General features: G+C 45.7%; 1 protein-coding gene across 1 annotated transcript in view; it reads right to left on the bottom strand.

Moving 5' to 3' along the window:
* SUZ12 (SUZ12 polycomb repressive complex 2 subunit) overlaps positions 1-17,590 on the bottom strand; it is an 819,404-nt gene that overhangs the window by 682,944 nt on the left and 118,870 nt on the right. Inside the window, exons 2-3 of the mRNA XM_085617193.1 lie at positions 1,725-1,771; positions 1,565-1,629 (exon numbers count right to left, since the gene is read on the bottom strand). Coding sequence (XP_085473319.1) covers positions 1,565-1,629; positions 1,725-1,771 — 112 coding nt within the window. The remainder of the gene's footprint in view (positions 1-1,564; positions 1,630-1,724; positions 1,772-17,590) is intronic.

Below are 17,590 nucleotides of genomic sequence, written 5' to 3'. Positions count from 1 at the left end.
TGCATTGTTCATTTGGATCATTAGTATAGATGTTTTCCTGTACACAGGTAGAACAGAAAGTGAAGAGATTTTTTTCTGACTGCCATGGTAAAAGTTGGTGATAGATGAAAGGGTCTATCAGGCCCGGAATGAAGAATTTTCCCTAAAACCAACTTACAGTTCTCTGAAAGTTGATGCCAGGGTTGGTTCAATCATAGGGTAGACCAGAAATGTATCAGGATAAGTTTACTGAGAAGTTAGAGCAGAGATCTCCTTTGGGACTCTCTCGTACACGGCACGCTGTAGAAATCTGACTTATGGTGGCCTCTAAAGGGGAGCAGGCGTGATGAAAGCACTGCCACCTCAATGGCTGAAATTTGGATTGTTTTAAATGAGGTGGGATGTGCCATTGAACAAACATTTTGATAAGGTCAATTGCCCTTTTTAACACCGTTTACTGCTTTTTAACATTAACAGGAATCCCTGACAATGGGGAATGAAACAAGTGATCATAATAAAGATGCAATGCTGCAGAACTGAGTTCTCCACTACTGGTGACTAAACAATTAAGAATTTTCCTCACCTTAAACCAAAAAAACATCCTTTGCACTACCACATAGACAACATCCACAATGAATGAATTTGCATGCACACTGGCCATTTTAAAATGGCTGGCCTTTGCCAATGCTTGGGAAGCAATTTAACACCCTGGGGTCAGCGGGGGCCACATCCTGCTTTCTAGGAGTAACGGATTTTGTGGGATCAGCCACAATTTGCTAAAGTTATAGCAGGAGTGGTAGGGCTGACAACACAGTTCAGAGTTTGCAACACAGAATGCAAAAAACCCATGTAACCCTTCCCTTAATGCCCAGGTTTAACGTCCCAGCCAATGGCAACGTTTTATAAAATGTCTGTTGATTTAAAGCTCCTCTTACTAGGTCTACAACAGACAACTACAGGTTCCCTTAGGTGAGACATAAAAATTGTAAAATAAAGCAGTGAAATACCAATGTGATGGTTGAATTGGGCTGATCTACTGCCCCAGGATGAATGCAACGGTAGTTTGAAGCAAAATTAAAATAATAGTTTAACAAATCGATGGATAAGGTACGTGAACTGAAAGCTTTTAGCATGCAGGTGCCTATGTATGTATTTATCGATTTTTGGGAAAGCAAGAGGCTGATGAGATAGCTGAATATATTGCGAGGCCACGACTTAAAAAAAAAAAAAAAAAAAAAAACGCTTTCTGCATACAATGCCTGCTACAGCAATTCAGTATAATTTGAGATATCAAATAGTCATGCATGGCAACTGAAGCATTCCTAATTTGGCAGAAAAATAAACTGCCGAGATCATGAGATGAGAGAGATTGTTCTGTGGTGGAGCCAAAGGCCACTATTTTAAAGAACTGATAACAATAGGTAAAAATACATTGGTACTGTTAAACTAGAACTAATACGAATAATCAAAGCAACTACTTCCATATTTGCAGGTTTCTCAGCAAGGGGAAACCGCTGGGAGTATACAACTAAAACATATCTGTGAATATAGCAAAAATGAATTTGCAGAAGAAACTAATAATTACCTTTTGGCATTTGACCTGGAGTTTCTGTGCGACATGTACGTCAGAGTTCTATGCAAAAATATTGGCTATGGAAAAAGTACAGAAAGGCAATGTCAGGTAAGAAAACAAGAGCCTATATAATGTTAAATAAACTTCAATGACATCATAAAAAAATACTTACTGCAATGAGATTCCTTGTTCGTAAAAATCTATAGATCTGTGTAGGCTCTAAAACAAAAATAAAAGTAAGCTGTATGAAATTATTTAGCATATAAAGTACAGTTCCCACATAGCATTAAAGCTTTTAGTACTGAAGAAATAAAACAAAATATAGAAATTGTCAGGGTGGCAATAGATTCTAAGTCAGGACCGGAGGCTTCGGATTATGCTATTCTTTATTTAGATAGCAGCCATTTTAAACTTAATAACCAGACCACATTTCTCAAACACCCTCGGGAAAAGGTGGTAAAAAAAAAAAAAGAAACAAACAAGGGACAAGATATCCCTGAGTACATAGACAACACTGGGCTCCACATACAGACCCTCTTCACGCCACTGCTCTTCCTCTTTCTTTGCTGCTCGTAGCCTGAGATGAGTGACATTCTCTTTTTAGGTCTCGCCTGAGTCAGCGCTTTAGCGCTGCTCTGGCCGAGACTTATAGTAAGCGAGTTTTGGAAGTGCAAACGAGTGCTTTCAGGCCTCCAAATACAGTGCATGTGCGCCGGTCGCGCGCACCATTTGGCAGCCTGAAAGCACTCGTTTGCTTTCACTTTCGCGGCCGCTTTGATGTTTGATCGCGATCTCGCGATCGCGATCACTTTCACTTTCGCGGCCGTTGTGCAACTCTCCCCAAGTCAGGAACACCCCTCTTTTCTGTGCTTCACTTATCTTCTAAAAACAGACTGGACCTGGTACCGTTCCTGCAGCTGCAGAACACCCCTTCCCTCTGCAGTGCTCGGGAGCCTCTGTTAATTAGATCTATGCATCTGGTCTGACGTGAGCTCACGGGTTACAGGTGACTTCCAGTTTAGGATATAATTACTACTTAATTCCGCTTTACCCAGGTACCAGCTGGTTTGCCACAGAAGTGCACTTCCTTACCTCTCGCTGACATCTTCCTGGACTGAGTTGTTCATTTTACACCTGTTTTAAATGCTCGTTTCCAGCACCCTGCCCCTGTTCCACTTAGTCATCTCTGGACGCGTTTTGTGCATTGATCGGAGATTGTGACGCTGTCTTTCATGCCCATGCTGGTATTACATCTTTTCTGTCTCCTACTCAGTGATTACTCCGTTTGCGAATGTGATGCGTCTAACCGTCGCAGCTCATTTGTTTCTTATGCTCCGGCCTTTCAAGGCATTGTACTGTTCTCTGTATTTATATCACCACGGACTTCCTCTGTGCTTCTTATACCAAAGTTTCGTTTACCGCTTTGAAACCTGGACGGGTCGAGTTTTGTGCTATAAAAACAATCTATAAATACATGAACTATTTTACCCTTGAGTCTTAACCTTCCTACAACACCTACCGTCCCCTTCTCAAGCACCTGAGGAGATGCTGCACAGGTTAGCTAATACCATTGGATGTGCCAGTAGGCCTAAATAGCAAGACCAATTAGCTTTGTCAAGGCTTGTTCTCCAGTGTCTTTATTCTTTCAGTATTTCATTTGCCCAAGGGGTTCCCTGAAAGGGGAAAATGAATTGTAAAATAGTTTTATTGGCTCCACTTTATGACTCACACCTGCCCGGCAGATTTGTAGCACGCACTGTCACCCGGGAGGGTATCTTGTAGCCGAGGTGCGAATCTACCCAAGCACTTGGCACAGTGGGACTACTCGAAACAGGGCCGGCTTTAGCGCTGGTGGGGTGTTATCTTTATGGGGCCATGTGTTTCAAACACATGGCACCATAAAGACAAGAGATCCTCTTTCACATTGAAGCAGGCACGGAGCGCACAGGGTCACGGGGAGGACAGGCTGCTCTCGCTGCCCACCCCCTCTATCACTGGCTGGGAGACCTGCACACACTTACAGGCTGCTGTCTCCACTTCCTTTAATGTGTGTTTCAGGTCGGCGCATCTGGAGGGGGAGTCGCCAGGTTCCCTTCCCCGCACCTCACTGGAATTATCAAGGACGCAGCCAGCCCCCTTGCTTTCTGTGTTTGCATTCGCAGTTTGGACCAGGGTCAGGTTGCAGCTCCTATCACCCCAAGCCTACACACCACGATGCTTAATCCCTGCCCACCTTTCCAGTACCTTAGCAATAGATGTCTCAAAAGGGTGGTGAAACAGAAGCATTTCTTTTTTTTTTTAAACTCCGGTCTTTGCAGCTGTGACTGGTCGCTTGTAAAGCGCTTTAGAATCTTTGGATAATGTCCGGCGCTATATAAAACTTCACGCATAAACATATAAACAACTCGCGTGATTTAATAATGTCTAAATAAACAAACCGTATGCCCGGCAAACAGGTACATCACAGCAAAACGGAGCAAAGCAAGACAAAGCCCCAGCTAGCGCCATGACACCGCTCGGCGTGTATCTTATGCTACAAGTGACTTAAAGAAGAACAGACATTCGTAATATTATTGTGTGTGGAAGGCAGTGTTGAGCACGGATGCTTCTTAACAGCAATCTATGATGTTTTATTTTGCGCCTATATTTTTATATAATACTTAATTTTTTTTTATTTCTGACGGAATCTAAATCGACTCGCTGCTATTGGAGGAGGCTATTATTTATAAATTGCTTAAAACTGAGCACTCTGAGTGTGTGCGTTTGCTCCACATGTGTATCAGTAGGTGCCACTGGGGACGCACTGTGACATATCTGCCTGTCCGACCCCGTCCGTGTGCGTCAGTTTTTGACTCGATTAGTGTGTTCTGGGTGTGCATCAAGTGCACTTGTGTATTTTTGAGGGGCCCGAATCTGTGTATTTGCTCCTTATGCATGCGCGTCTCAGTACATTTTATTTGTGAGCGAGCATCGGAGTGCGCATTTTGCATTTGGACGTAAGGACTTAGGTTCACCTAAAGTGAAAGAACTAAAACGAGTCCCATGACAATTGATCCACACGCAAGATTGCTACCAAGCGTTGCTTTTTATTTTATTTTTTATTAATGTAAGTGAGTGAAAGGGAGCACTGGACACGGTTTAACCTGGGAGCACATGACTCGCAGTGGCCCAAGCTTCCCACTTAAGGCACCAGAACCTGCAAAAACCCACCCAGGAAAAATAAGCATTGGCAGTGCCAATAGGTCTCACCTGTGGGAGAGCTATAGGCTATGTACATTTACTTATCAGTTTTATACACCTGATTAGCTGCTGTGCAGCATGGCTGAAAGTTAGAAAAACAACAAGCATTTGCAATGCAATAGGCCTCGCAATTACGCAGGTTTGAGCTATTGGCACTGTAAATGACAATGTCTCTTATTTATGTTTTTGTTTGTAAACCAAATAAAACGCATTGTCAATTACAATGCCAATAGCTCAAACTCCCGTAAATGCGAGACCTATTGCATTGCAAATGCTTGTTTCCTTGTATTGCTTGATTTCTTGCGGGTTTGACGCAGTCAGAGTGTTGTTTTTCCTTTTCAGACCTGCAGGGGCACGCTCCCAGTGAGTTAAGGCCTGAGTTTACGTGCAAGTGCAGGGTGTGCCCCGAGGGGGTTGATTGTTTCCCTCTAGGAGTGTTTTCTTGGGGGTTTCTCATCTTCTTTCGATTATTGCTGGTCCCCAGCGTTTAATACGCAGTCTTTACAGCTGTGGAGGCATCACTGAGATCAGGCCCGTGTCCTCAGTTGCAGAGCCTTAAGAAGCTCAGCATGTACTAACAGGCCGAATGCAATGGGAGGAGGATCCCCTGGCTCAGCTGCCCTGGGACGAGGAGTTCTACGATGCAGTAGATGGCTCCATCTACTGGGCAGTTGCGGAGGTGATGCTCCTATGGAGGGCCGTTTGACAAAAGAAATAGGAGCACATCTGTGCAAAGTGGGCCTCTCCACCACCAAATACCCCTTTCAATACCCAGAGTGCGCAAGAGTGACACTATTACTGCCAAGCGTCCCAAGGTGAATGGGGTGGACCGGGACACTTTCGAGCGGTTACGGGAAGCCTTTTTGGCGCAGAGCCAACCCCAGGCCACTTCCCCTGCCCACACTACTCCTCCTAGCCCGAACGGGGATGACACCCAGGGTGACAAGATGACGAGCCCGGCCCTTCTAGACCATGGCACCCGGCAGCTAGTGCCTCGGAGTCTCAAGGGACAGAGGGCACTTCTGACATGCTAGACCCCGAGCTACTTATGCATCCCAGATCGTCAGAATGGACCCCTTCCACGAAGGTGGCAAGCTACGTGACGGGCAGAATTTGGACTCCCATGGGGAAAAAGGCACGTAGCCGCCTGCGTTCGGAATGTCCACGTACCTCCCTGGACGGGAAAGTCGCACAGACCCCCAGAGCTAGATCCGAGGATGGCGACTTTCTTAGCCAAGTTTATCAAGGACCCCAAAAAGGGGATAGACAGATCTTGGATGGCGTGGAAAGATACGTTACTGGACGCCCTGGGTCCCCTCACTATGATATTAGACATGGCGGTGGATGCCAAAACCACTGGTGCTCTTATTTCACCAAAGGCTTTGTCGGGTTGGGCGCAGCGCACCGTGGGTTTTCCTCGGCAATGCGAATTGTGTGCTCTCCACAGAGCGAAGGAGGTCCTTCTTGATCAAAGATGACCTGAAGTTAGGAGACTTAGCGGACTCAGAGGCAGGGGCTGTAGCCCAGGGTGGTCTCTTCGGAGAGCCCTTTATTAAAGAACTGGGCAAATTCGTTAATACTTTAATGTCCCTTGACAGAGCTCACACTTCTATTAAAAAGGTTTTCTCCTCCCAGATTTTCCATGGGGCCGGTCGAGGCAGGGCACGCTCGACCGGCCAGGGCCCTCAGAACTCCAGGGGGCAAGGCTCCAGGCCAAGCAGTACCAATTCCAACTCAGGTTCACTCATTACTACCCTTCCCGCGGACGCAGATCCAGAGGTCATGGCTTCAAAGGAGTGGACAGCTCCTCTGCCGCCGGTGTCTCGTCAGGTTCACAGGTACGTGTGGGCGGACGCTTGGCAGTAGGTCTGAGTGCGTGGAGAACAATTACGTCCGATGCTTGGGTGTTGCAAACGGTACAGGGTTTTCAAATAGAGTTTTGCGGCAAACCAAAGCAATCGAAGCCACCCAGGCCTATCCAGTTTTCCAGCCAGGAGGCAGATTTGATAGACGCGGAGGTCTCCGCACTCTTAGCGATAGGGGCCATTTGTGGCGCCGTCTTGTATTCAAGTTTTCTTGAGCAACATGTTTATGGTGGACAAGATGGATGGGGGTCAGCGACCAGTGTTGAATCTCCGCAAGTTGAACAAGTGGCTCACTTATCGCCATTTCAAAATGGAGGGGATTCACCTCCTAAGGGATGTTCTAAGGCCCGCAGATTGGATGGCCAGACTAGATTTAAAAGATGCTTACTTGGCCGTCCCTATTTTTCCGCCTCACAGGAGGTTCCTGCAGTTCCTCTGGCGACAGCAAGAGTACCAATTCACGACTCTTCCTTTCGGGCTGTCCTCCGCTCCTTGGCGTTTCATCCTCCCGGCGAGAAAGCTGGTCAGGATCCACCACGAATTGCAGCATACGCTGACCAAGCAGACAGTTCCCCTTCGACAGTTCCCCTTCGACAGATTGCCCGCCTGGTGGTGCTTCTGTCAGCTTCGATCCAGGCGATCTTCCCGGGCCCACTGCACTACCGGGCATTGCAGCGCCTCAAAGCAAAGCATTTGCGAAAGGGATTGCCTTGCTCCCATCCAGTTGCCCAGTCAGAGGGGGCACAAGAAGAGATACATTGGTGGCTCTCTCACATGGAAGCCTGGAATGAGAGAGCAATTTTCGGTTCGGCCCCGGATCTGGTTATCGAGTCAGACACCTGCAGATCCGGTTGGGGCGCCAGGTGTGAAGACTTATCCACAGGGGGGATGGGGGGGGGGGGGGTCTTTATTTCCGCAGGAGCAAACTCTGCACATCAACTGCTTGGAGCTCCTGGCAGGCTCCTTCACGGTGCGGTGCTGGACCAAGGAACGAGTTCAGTCGTGTGTCCTACTAAAGATGGACAATGTATCGGCGGTCCGGTACATCAATCATCTAGGGAGAACACGCTCAAAAGGGCTGTCGGACATGGCGACGCCCCTTTGGCAGTTTTGCCTGGACCATCACATTTTGGTAACGGCGGAGTATCTCCCGGGAAGGGAGAATCAGGTGGCGGATATGCACTCCCGCCATTTCAGGGACTCCAGTCTTTGGAAACTGAATCCGAACGTTTTTCTCTGGTGCGGGACCTTTGGGGTTCTTTTTCAGTGGATCTTTTCGCCTCCAGGCTGGACCATCAGGTTCCTCGCTTTTTCAGTTGGAGGCCAGATCCGTTAGCGGTCGCCACGGATGCTTTCCTGCAGAATTGGGTGCAGGAACAAGCCTATGCGTTCCCGCCCTTCGCGATGATCCTACGGGTGTCGGCCCAGATCAGACATCAGATGGCGAATGTGGTTCTCATCACATCCATTTGGAGGTCGCAAGTATGGTTTCCGGTTCTTCTGGAACTTTCTTGGGATTCTCCAATCAGACTCCCCCATTTTCCGGATCTTCTTCTCAATCCGGATCAGGTTCCCCATCAGATGGTTCTAGACGGAGCCTTGCGACTCATGGCGTGGAGGATTACAGGGGTAGATGGACTATCCCTGGCATTTCGGACTTTCGCTGAAGACCTCTTATCCAAAGCATGGGCGGACAGCACCACCAAGCGATATCGCTCTGCCTGGTGACGATGGGGTCTTGTGTGCGACGGGTTTGTGATCCCATGGGCGCGGATTTAATCCACATCTTGAATTTTCTAGCTAGTCTGGCTCAAGAGGGTTTGGCCTACCGCTCTGTGAATACCTTTCGCTCCACTATCTCAGCAGGGCATGTACCAGTTCAGGGCCATCTGGTGGGTACACACCTTTGTGTGCCGCCTTTTGCGAGGGCTCCGTTTGTCGCTTCCCCCTGAGCCGCGTTACTCGGAGTTGTGGAATGTGAACAGGGTGCTCAATTTGTTCTTGTCATGGCAACCGAATGAGTACCTGTCGAGAAAAGTGTTATCTGCGAAATTGGCGATGCTCCTTTGTCTGGTCTCCTGTAGAAGAGTGTCCGATGTTCGGGCCCTGAATATCACAGGCAGAGTGTTTTCTCCCTCGGGCGTCTCTTTTACTATCAGGCGTAGAACTAAGTGTCATACTAGGGTTATCGAATATCCAGAGTTTCCAGATTTTCCCAAACTGTGTGTGGTTCGCTGCTTAAAAGCCTATGAAGAGATGTCTCTAGAATTAAGACCACCGGGAGAGAGGCAGCTTTTGATTGCTCTCAGAAAGCCACATAAAGCAGTCTCATCGCCAACAATTGCAAGATGGGTGCAATGGGTCATGCAGGAACCAGGCGTTAGCCTGAGGCAATTCGGAGCCCATTCTGCCAGGGGAGCGATGGCCTCCAAAGCTTTCACTTTGGGAGCAAGATTAGAGGACATAATGAACACTGCAGACTGGTCCTCAGATTCTGTCTTTAATAGATTTTATTTTAAGCCTATCATTGACATGGCTCATTTGGTGGTAAGTAAGCTTTAAACTAGCATAATCCGAAGCCTCCGGTACGGACATAGAATGAAAAATTTCCTAGCTATCGTAACGGAAAGTTTCAATTCTATTAAGGACTCGGAGGCGAGGATTATCCCACCCGTTGATGGCTGAACAGATCACCTGCCCGTTAAGCGTAAGTAAATTACTCTAGGTTTCTTGTTGCACGTCCGTTGCCAGAGTTTCAGTTATGTGTCTATAGAAACTATTATTGATGGTCTTCCATGACATACTATTTTGTTGACATGCTTTTCAGTGATGTTAACTGATATGAAGTTAGCCTTGCTCTTTGTCCACTGTTGGGTTTACTAGTCTGATATTGTCCTTTTGCTTCCAGGAGGGGATTCTGGAAAACAGGAAGGCTATTCCAGGAAGCATGGCATGACTCGCGTAAAGAAAGAGGAAGAGCAGTGGCGTGAAGAGGGTCTATATGTGGAGCCCAGTGTTGTGATTGATCTATGGACTCAGGGATATGTTGTCCCTGGTTTGTTTCTTTTTTTTACCACCTTTTCCCGAGGGTGTTTGAGAAATGTGGTCTGGTTATTAAGTTTAAAATGGCTGCCATCTAAATAAAGTAAAGAAATAATAGCATAATCCTCGCCTCCGCGTCCTTAGTAGAATTGAAACTTTCCGTTACGATAGCTAGGACATTTTTCATTATTTTTTACATAGCTAAGGCTTCTCATTGTAAAGAGGTCTAACTGAATTATTTTCGTAATTCACAGTGCAGAAATCATTTGCCTAAACAAACAGAAATGTTCATTTCCTCATTAAATAATTTTAAAAAATCTTCCATAATGACAGTACTGCTCTTAAAACATTAAGCAGCACATCTTGAATATCACTCTTGCAGGCCCAGCCTTCATGCAAGCATCTACCAATTAATCTTCTAGTGACTGTGACAAACATTTTAAATATAAAAACCTGTCAGCAAAAAGTTACAGTACCACATACCTTTTTATGTCGTGTTAAACCTGCTTTATAGAACCAATATACTAACAATGAAAAGCACATTTTAGAACAAATGTTTTTAATATCCTTATAATGCGCTTTGCATTTAAATTTTGATTTATAATAAATGTTGCTGCATAAAACACATTTTAAATATTAGCACATTATACCCGGATAAAATAACAAATTTCTCAAAACATTGACATATCTGCAGTCTCGATAAAACAACAAATACTAAGTAGATCACGCTCAACAGCTCTCCATCTTACTAAACATTAAGGTACAAATCATGCAATACATAATAAGTAATATGGTCATATATTCACATCTAGGAGGAGGGGTGAGGGGGCTAGTGAGGAGACCTGTGCCTTAAATATTGTGGTTTGGCAAAACAAACTTCAAAAGCGATCGATAGACAGACCGGTTGATGTTCAGATGTCAATATGTTAATAATTATCATTGGTGTGTGGGAAGGATCCATGACTCACAAGAGGTATTGCAAGAGGGTAATTTCTTTCCCCAGCCTCAACAATGGCATTATAAGCTGTGCACATTCGCATATATAGTTTACACCACTATATTATTTTCATGTTTATATGTTATTTTTTTTAAAAAGGTATTTTTCGCTATATAGTTATATCATCCTGAATAAAACTTATGACTATTAGGAGACTTATTTCCATAAGTAAAGTAAATGCAGCATGCAGGCTTAAGTAATGAGCCCAGTTCTCACAACAACTTTTCTACAGTGGTAATAAATTCATCATAGACATTTCCCCTGTAGTAGTAGCAGTGTTAATGTGCACTAAATAGTACTGTCCCTCTACACAACGTGCTTTGGACCACATTCATTTTTAGGTCTCGCCTGCGAATCCAGCGCATGCGTTGCTTCACCTCGGCAAAATCTATTCTCGTTGCTTCTGTGTCTGGGTTCTGTGGAAGCGGGGTTGGTGTCCGCCCTGTCGGCATTAGGCCCCGCCCACCCTGCCTGCATATTTTGCAAGCGTTGCTCGGGCTTTTCATTAAGCATTCTTGGCGTTTGTTGGTGTCCGCCTTGTTCTTAGGACCGCCTACCTTGCTTGCACTTTGAGGACGCATTTTTATTTTTAAGTCTTTGTAGGATAAAGTCTGAATGTGCTTCACGGGCGAGGGCAGCGGCCTGCAAACCCTTCTGAAGGAAGTCTGCTTTCATTCAAGGTTGTACTTCGAAGTCTCAGCAGAACTGCAAGTGTCATAGAATTATTGGTCCCAGCCCGGTGGGGTCCGCGAGACGCTCCATGTGGTAGAATGACCAGAGATGTTCTAAATGTATTTATCTGCAGCTGTCCTGATTGGTTAAAGTCATGAGGACCATGTACAGCTGTAGTAAATATATGGAATCTAATGTTACGAAATTTATAGAAGTGTGTTTTCTGGCACGAGGAGAGTGTTTATCACACTGACCCTTGGATGTCAGGTTTCTCTCCCATTTTAGATTTGCAATTTGCTGGCCTGAACATTACTGCGTTCTTCGATGTTTGTAGTTTAACTGACCTTTGCAGACTGATCTATTGATTAATACTCTATCTTTACTAATCCAATTGAATTCTGCATTTGAATTTCTGAAAATGAACCCTCAAGGTTTAAGGCCTCTGTGTCATTTTATAGGGCTGAATGAGTTATTTGTGCTCAAGTGAGCTTGCCATCCATCAGGTTAAAGGAGACCGGTTCAGCTGGGAGCACCGCACCGTTCCCGGCCCATCAGTCTTGCAAAGGCTGAGAGCTATAGTGCGACGTCACTTCCAAGGTGCTTATTAAAGATCTGGATCTCGATCAGGAATGTGGGAGAGGAGCTCAAACCCACATATTTTTAAAAAGCCCAGTGTTACTGCACCGGAAACACTCTGTGTGAGAACAAAAAAAACAACTTTACAGCCTGGAAAATCCGGCATGTAATGTCACCGTGGGGAAAGCTGCCCTGTACCCAAGTCACCGTGGGGAAAGCTGCCCTGTACCCATGTCACTGTGGGGAAAGCTGCCCTGTACTCTGACCCCTTCCAGAACAACTGCTTTTGGAAACCTTCTAAAGCGCTTAGTATCGCAATCTGTATAAGGTGTTCATAGCTCTCAGGTCACTCATTTCCCAGTAGACTTTAAACATTGGCAAATGCAATAAAACATCTCTCGTGTAACAAACTGATCCCTGCTCGTGAACTTAACGCGCTGGAGGGGCTGGGGACGCTGGGTGCAGCATGTAGGAACAGGCTGCAGGATGTAGGACTCCTAACCTTAACCCTGCTTCGGTTTCTCCCTACAAAAATCATGAGGCCGGAGTCACCAGAAACAAGCATTTGCAATGCAATAGGTCTGGCATTTACGCAATAAATGACAATGCCTTTTATTTATGTGTTAAAAACTAAAACAAAAATAAAAGGCATTGGTATTTGCAATGTCAATAGCTGAAACTCACGTAGAAGCGAGACCTATTACATTGCAAATGCTTGTTACTGTTGGGGGGTACTCTTAGTGTAGTTAAACGCCGACAGAACCAGACAAACACGCTCTCTGTGAGGACTGGTGCGCTATTATGATTGCTCTCCGTAGTGTTTTTAGGTACACTTGAGTATCAAAAAACTATACGTGCAGTTCTATTTGCTTCCGGCTGCTTTATAACCCACCCCAGTAGGAAAGCGTGTGTGGAGTTAGAATAGTAACTACACACACTATTAATGTCAATAGCCGATCCTCATAAGTATGAGATGGGGGCATGTGTGTTTATCACGCAGTGGCAGTCCTAACTTTTAAGCTCTAATTAGGTCAGAATTTGCACAGGAAGAGCGTTTTAGTATCAATCAAAACCTTGGCATTGGATGACAAATCTGCACGAATCTTTCCACACAAAAATTCACTTACAACTGTAGCCCATGATTCAGAACATTTGAAAAAGTTGTGAAGTTTACGCTTGAATAGAAATTCGGAAAAATTAAATCAGATGTAACCACAAGAAGAATTGGGTAGATTCTAGGAGGAGCATCAATCAAACTAACTCCCTCTCTACCCAATATGATGCAAGTTAATTGGGTGGGGCCAAGCAAAGACATAACACGAGACCTTGACAGATGGGAGTCACCTACCATTAAACATGGTTGGGAAGGATTGCTATGAGCAAAATGAATGCACTACCGAGGTTTCTCTATTTATTCTAGGCTATCTCATGCCCCCTTTTCAAAAGAGGATCTAGTACCCTTGCAAAAACATGAAACATACATATGGAATGAGGAAAGTACTAGAATAGCTAAGGAACTCTCGTTGGCCCCTAGTATTGAGAGGGGTGAGGGGGGAGGGCTATGGACGACTCGTTTCCTATCCTGGGGAGATATTATCAAGCAGCCCAGCTGCATATTCCCCAAGCTTGGGCATCCTTTGGCTGCCAAAACATGCAAGACCTAGGAATGCGTGTGTAAGCATTATACTTTGTACCATCATTAAGGCCTGGGATGTAGTAGACGCTAAGCTGGGCTTCATAAAATAGCCATAACCCTACACACCCATCCACTATAACCCAGACTTTACACCCGCAAAAGAGGGACAAAGGGTTTTGCAGATGGATGGAATGTGACTGCCTAATTATAGGTCACTTTCTTCCTAAGGCACTATTAAATCTTATGTGCAATATTTTAAATTTACGAAACATAAGCGACTAACATATGCCCAACTATGCCACTGGGTTATACACCCCAAGTAAGGGAGGGAGCAACACAGGACTTCACAGACTACCTATTACTGCTTGCATGGAATCCTGAGGGGGTAATCTCAAATCTTTTCAAGCTTGTAACGATAGAGAAAGGAAAGAAAAATAGGGTTTTCGGAAAACATGGGACATCAGGGTGGGAAAAGAAATAAGTAACAGAAAATGGTAGAGACTGTGGACAAACATGCATATCTCCCACAACAATTGTCCTATGCAGGATACAAAAAATACAAACTTATGTACAAGTGATAGCTCACCCCCATAGTGCCTAAAGCAGATTTTTTCTGGACTGCAGGAGTAGTGCTGGAGGAGTGGAAAGGAGGTTGGCACCACCATGCTCATCCGGTGGTTTTGCAACAAACTACATGTCTGGAAATAAATTCTCAGCCGTATTAAGCAAATAATTGGATATCTAATTCAGGAGCTATATGAAATTATATTCCTGGAACTTAAAGATTCTAAAGCTACCCACATAGACACAGACTGGAACACTGGTTAATCAAATGAAGACAGCTGCCAAGCCATAGATAGCTACCAATTAAAAGCAACAAGTTGACGGAGTTACAGAACTTAGCAGCGACAGGAAAAAAGCATGTATGACCTCTACTTGAGAAGCGATGGTGCATCACCAAGGACCCCTCCGACAAAGCAGCGCACAAAACAGCACTCAACCACTGCCACCAGCACATCGAGACTAAAAGAGAAGGGTTAAAGGGCCGCATCAACCCCGCAGCCAACTACAGGAAGGAACTTTCCATTATCACCAAGGAATTCTCCAACCCGATTACCACAGAAAATAGAGTACGCCCCTCCCAACAACTCTGCGACTCACTATCTGACTACTTCCACAGCAAGATTGCAAACATCTACAACTTTAAACCCAAACCCACCTCGCTCAGCCTCGACAACCTTACCCAGCCAGCGAACCCCAGCCCAGCCATAACTACCTGGTCCCCAGTCAACATCCAGACCCCTAAGATCATCATGACCTCCATCCACTCTGGGTCACCCACCATCTCTTCAACCTCTGATCCAACAATCAGCCCTGAACTCTCCAACCTCCTCAACGCTTCCATCTCCATAGTATCCGTCCCAGACAGATGGAAGCAAGCAGACATCGGGCCTCTCCTAAAGAAGCCCTCAGCCGATCCCAGCGACCTCAAAAACGACCGGCTAACCTCCCTGCTTTCATACCCAGCCAAAGAAATGAAGAAGGCCACCAACCAACAGCTCATCGACTACCTAGAACAAAACCACAAACTCTATGCATCACAATCGGGTTTACGTGCCAACCATAGCACCGAGATTGCACTGATCACCGCAACGGACATCAGATCCCTTCTCGACCAAGAAAAACTAGTGGCTTTGATTCTCATGGACCTATCTGCAACATTCGACCCCGTCGCCCACCACATCCTAATCGACAGACTCCACAACATAGACATTCAACAACATGCCCTCAAGTGGATCATCTCATTCCTCTCAGGACGCATCCACAGCATCCGTCTAGCTCCTTTCACCTCCACTCCAAAGGACATCATATGTGGCATGGCCCAAGGATCATCCCTCAGCCCCACTCTGGTGAACATCTACATGACCACCCCCTCGGACATAGTCAGATCTCATGGACTCAACATCTCCTACGCCGACAACACTCAGCTCGCCTCTCTCTCACCAAGGACCCCTCTAACACTAAAACCAACCTCTGCAACGCTATGACAGACGTAGTAGAGTGGATGAGAAACAGCTGCCTCAAACTGAACACCGAAAAAACAGAGGCATTGATCTTCAGAAAGAATACCTCCACCTGGGACCACAGCTAGTGGCAGGAGGAACTCAGACCCACACTGACTGACCACACTCTCAATCTCGGCATGATCCTGGACAGCCAACTGACCGTAAAACAACAAGTCAACGCAGTCGCCTCTTCCTGCTTCCACACCGTTTGCATGCACCGCACGATTTTTAGATGGATCCCAGTAAATACCAGAAAGATCGTCGCACATGCCCTCGTCACCAGCCGCCTCGACTACGGGAACTCTACACTCGTATCACTACCCACCTCCTCAGAAAACTCCAGATAATACAGAACACGGCAGCCATACTCATCCTGGACCTCCTCAAGCGTACCTCATCTCTGGACGTATGTGCAGGGGATAGGGGGGCAAGAGGGAATTACAAGGGGTAAAAAATGAGAACGCAATGATTTATAGTTATGCTAAAAAATGTTTCATATGAATGTACTTCTCTTTTAAAAACGAAAAAATAGAATAATGTTTGATCAGTAAGCTGTGTAAACTAAGCAAACCGATCGATAACACTGTGCAGCTGCTAGGCTCTTCCACAAATAGTTCTAGAAAGATTCAGTGCCCAGTGTTGTAATCAATTAGGTCATTTGAGATGTTATCAGAGATGTCATTGAACAGGTCATGGGTGATGCAATCCGTGAGGTCATAAGCAGTGAATGGTGGAAGCACAAGTTGTAATTAGCTCAGTAAACTATAACTTCAATCAATCAGGGTTGGTAAAGCGCAACTACTTACCCGTGTGGGTCTCAAGACGCTGGGGGCAAGGGGGGGGTGGGGGGGGGGGAGAAACACAGCTCCTTTGAGTGCTGGGGTCATCTGAAGAGCCCGGTCTCGAGGTCCTTCCTGAACTGGGGCACTGTGAGAGCTTGCCGGAGGGGGAGGTCCTTCCAGGCCTTGGCTGCGAGGTAGGAGAAGGACTCTCCTCCCGTTCTGGTCTTGTAGATGTGTGGGACGGTGGCCGGAGAGAGATCGGTTGACTGGAGGGATCTTTTGGGTGCATGGAAGGAGGCAGTTGTTCAGGTATGTGGGTCCGGTGTTGTGAAGGGCCTTGCATGCGTTTGTGAGGAGGTTGAAGGTTATTCTTCTTTCGACTGGGAGCCAGTGGAGATCGCGGGGGTGTTGGGTGATGTGACTGCGAGTCTTGGTGCGTCATTCTAGCCAGTCTGGAGTTTGTGAAGGAGTTTGTTTATTCCGGTGTAGAGAGCATTGCCGTAGTCTAGTCTGCTGATGATTAGAACGTGTGTGACAGTTTTTCTGGATTCAGATGTAAATGTCAGTACTTTTTGATGTGTATATTTTAGCCTAACTATAACGTCACTTTAACGTTTGTTTTTGGTTGGGAGCAGGAGCTGGCCAGCACCTGCGGGCAAACAAACCCCTGCAGCACACAGCCTACTGCCGAAGTGCTTCTTCTCTCAAAGTCATTAGCAGTTTAAAGGTGTGATAAAATAGGCAAACGAACATTCTGTAATCTAACAATAACTAAATGCTGTCAGTAAGACCCAATAGAACTGCAAAGATTAAGCTCGGCATGTTAATTAAATAGGTTCAGCACACTACACAAACAGCTCAGTTTACAATTCCTTGCAAAACAATGGCCCTTAAAGACACAAGCATTGTTATAAATAGGCACAAAGCCCAAATAACGATGTTTGCACACAAAATAGCATGCAATAGATTTAAATTACACATTATAGGTTTGTGTTAATATTTGCCTTATTGGTGCACTTTTCCATATGTATGAGCCTCCCTGGCTCTCTCAATATTAAGTTCTTTAAGCACACGGACGTCCAAGCAACTTCGGGCGATCATTTCCTTGCATGTATGACTCTACTGCTTAGTGTGTCCATTTCTTTCAAAACCTAAATCTTGT

Source organism: Triturus cristatus, chromosome 7 (assembly GCF_964204655.1).
Source record: "Triturus cristatus chromosome 7, aTriCri1.1, whole genome shotgun sequence".
NCBI lineage: Eukaryota > Metazoa > Chordata > Amphibia > Caudata > Salamandridae > Triturus > Triturus cristatus.
This window is presented reverse-complemented; position numbering and strand designations above follow the sequence as displayed.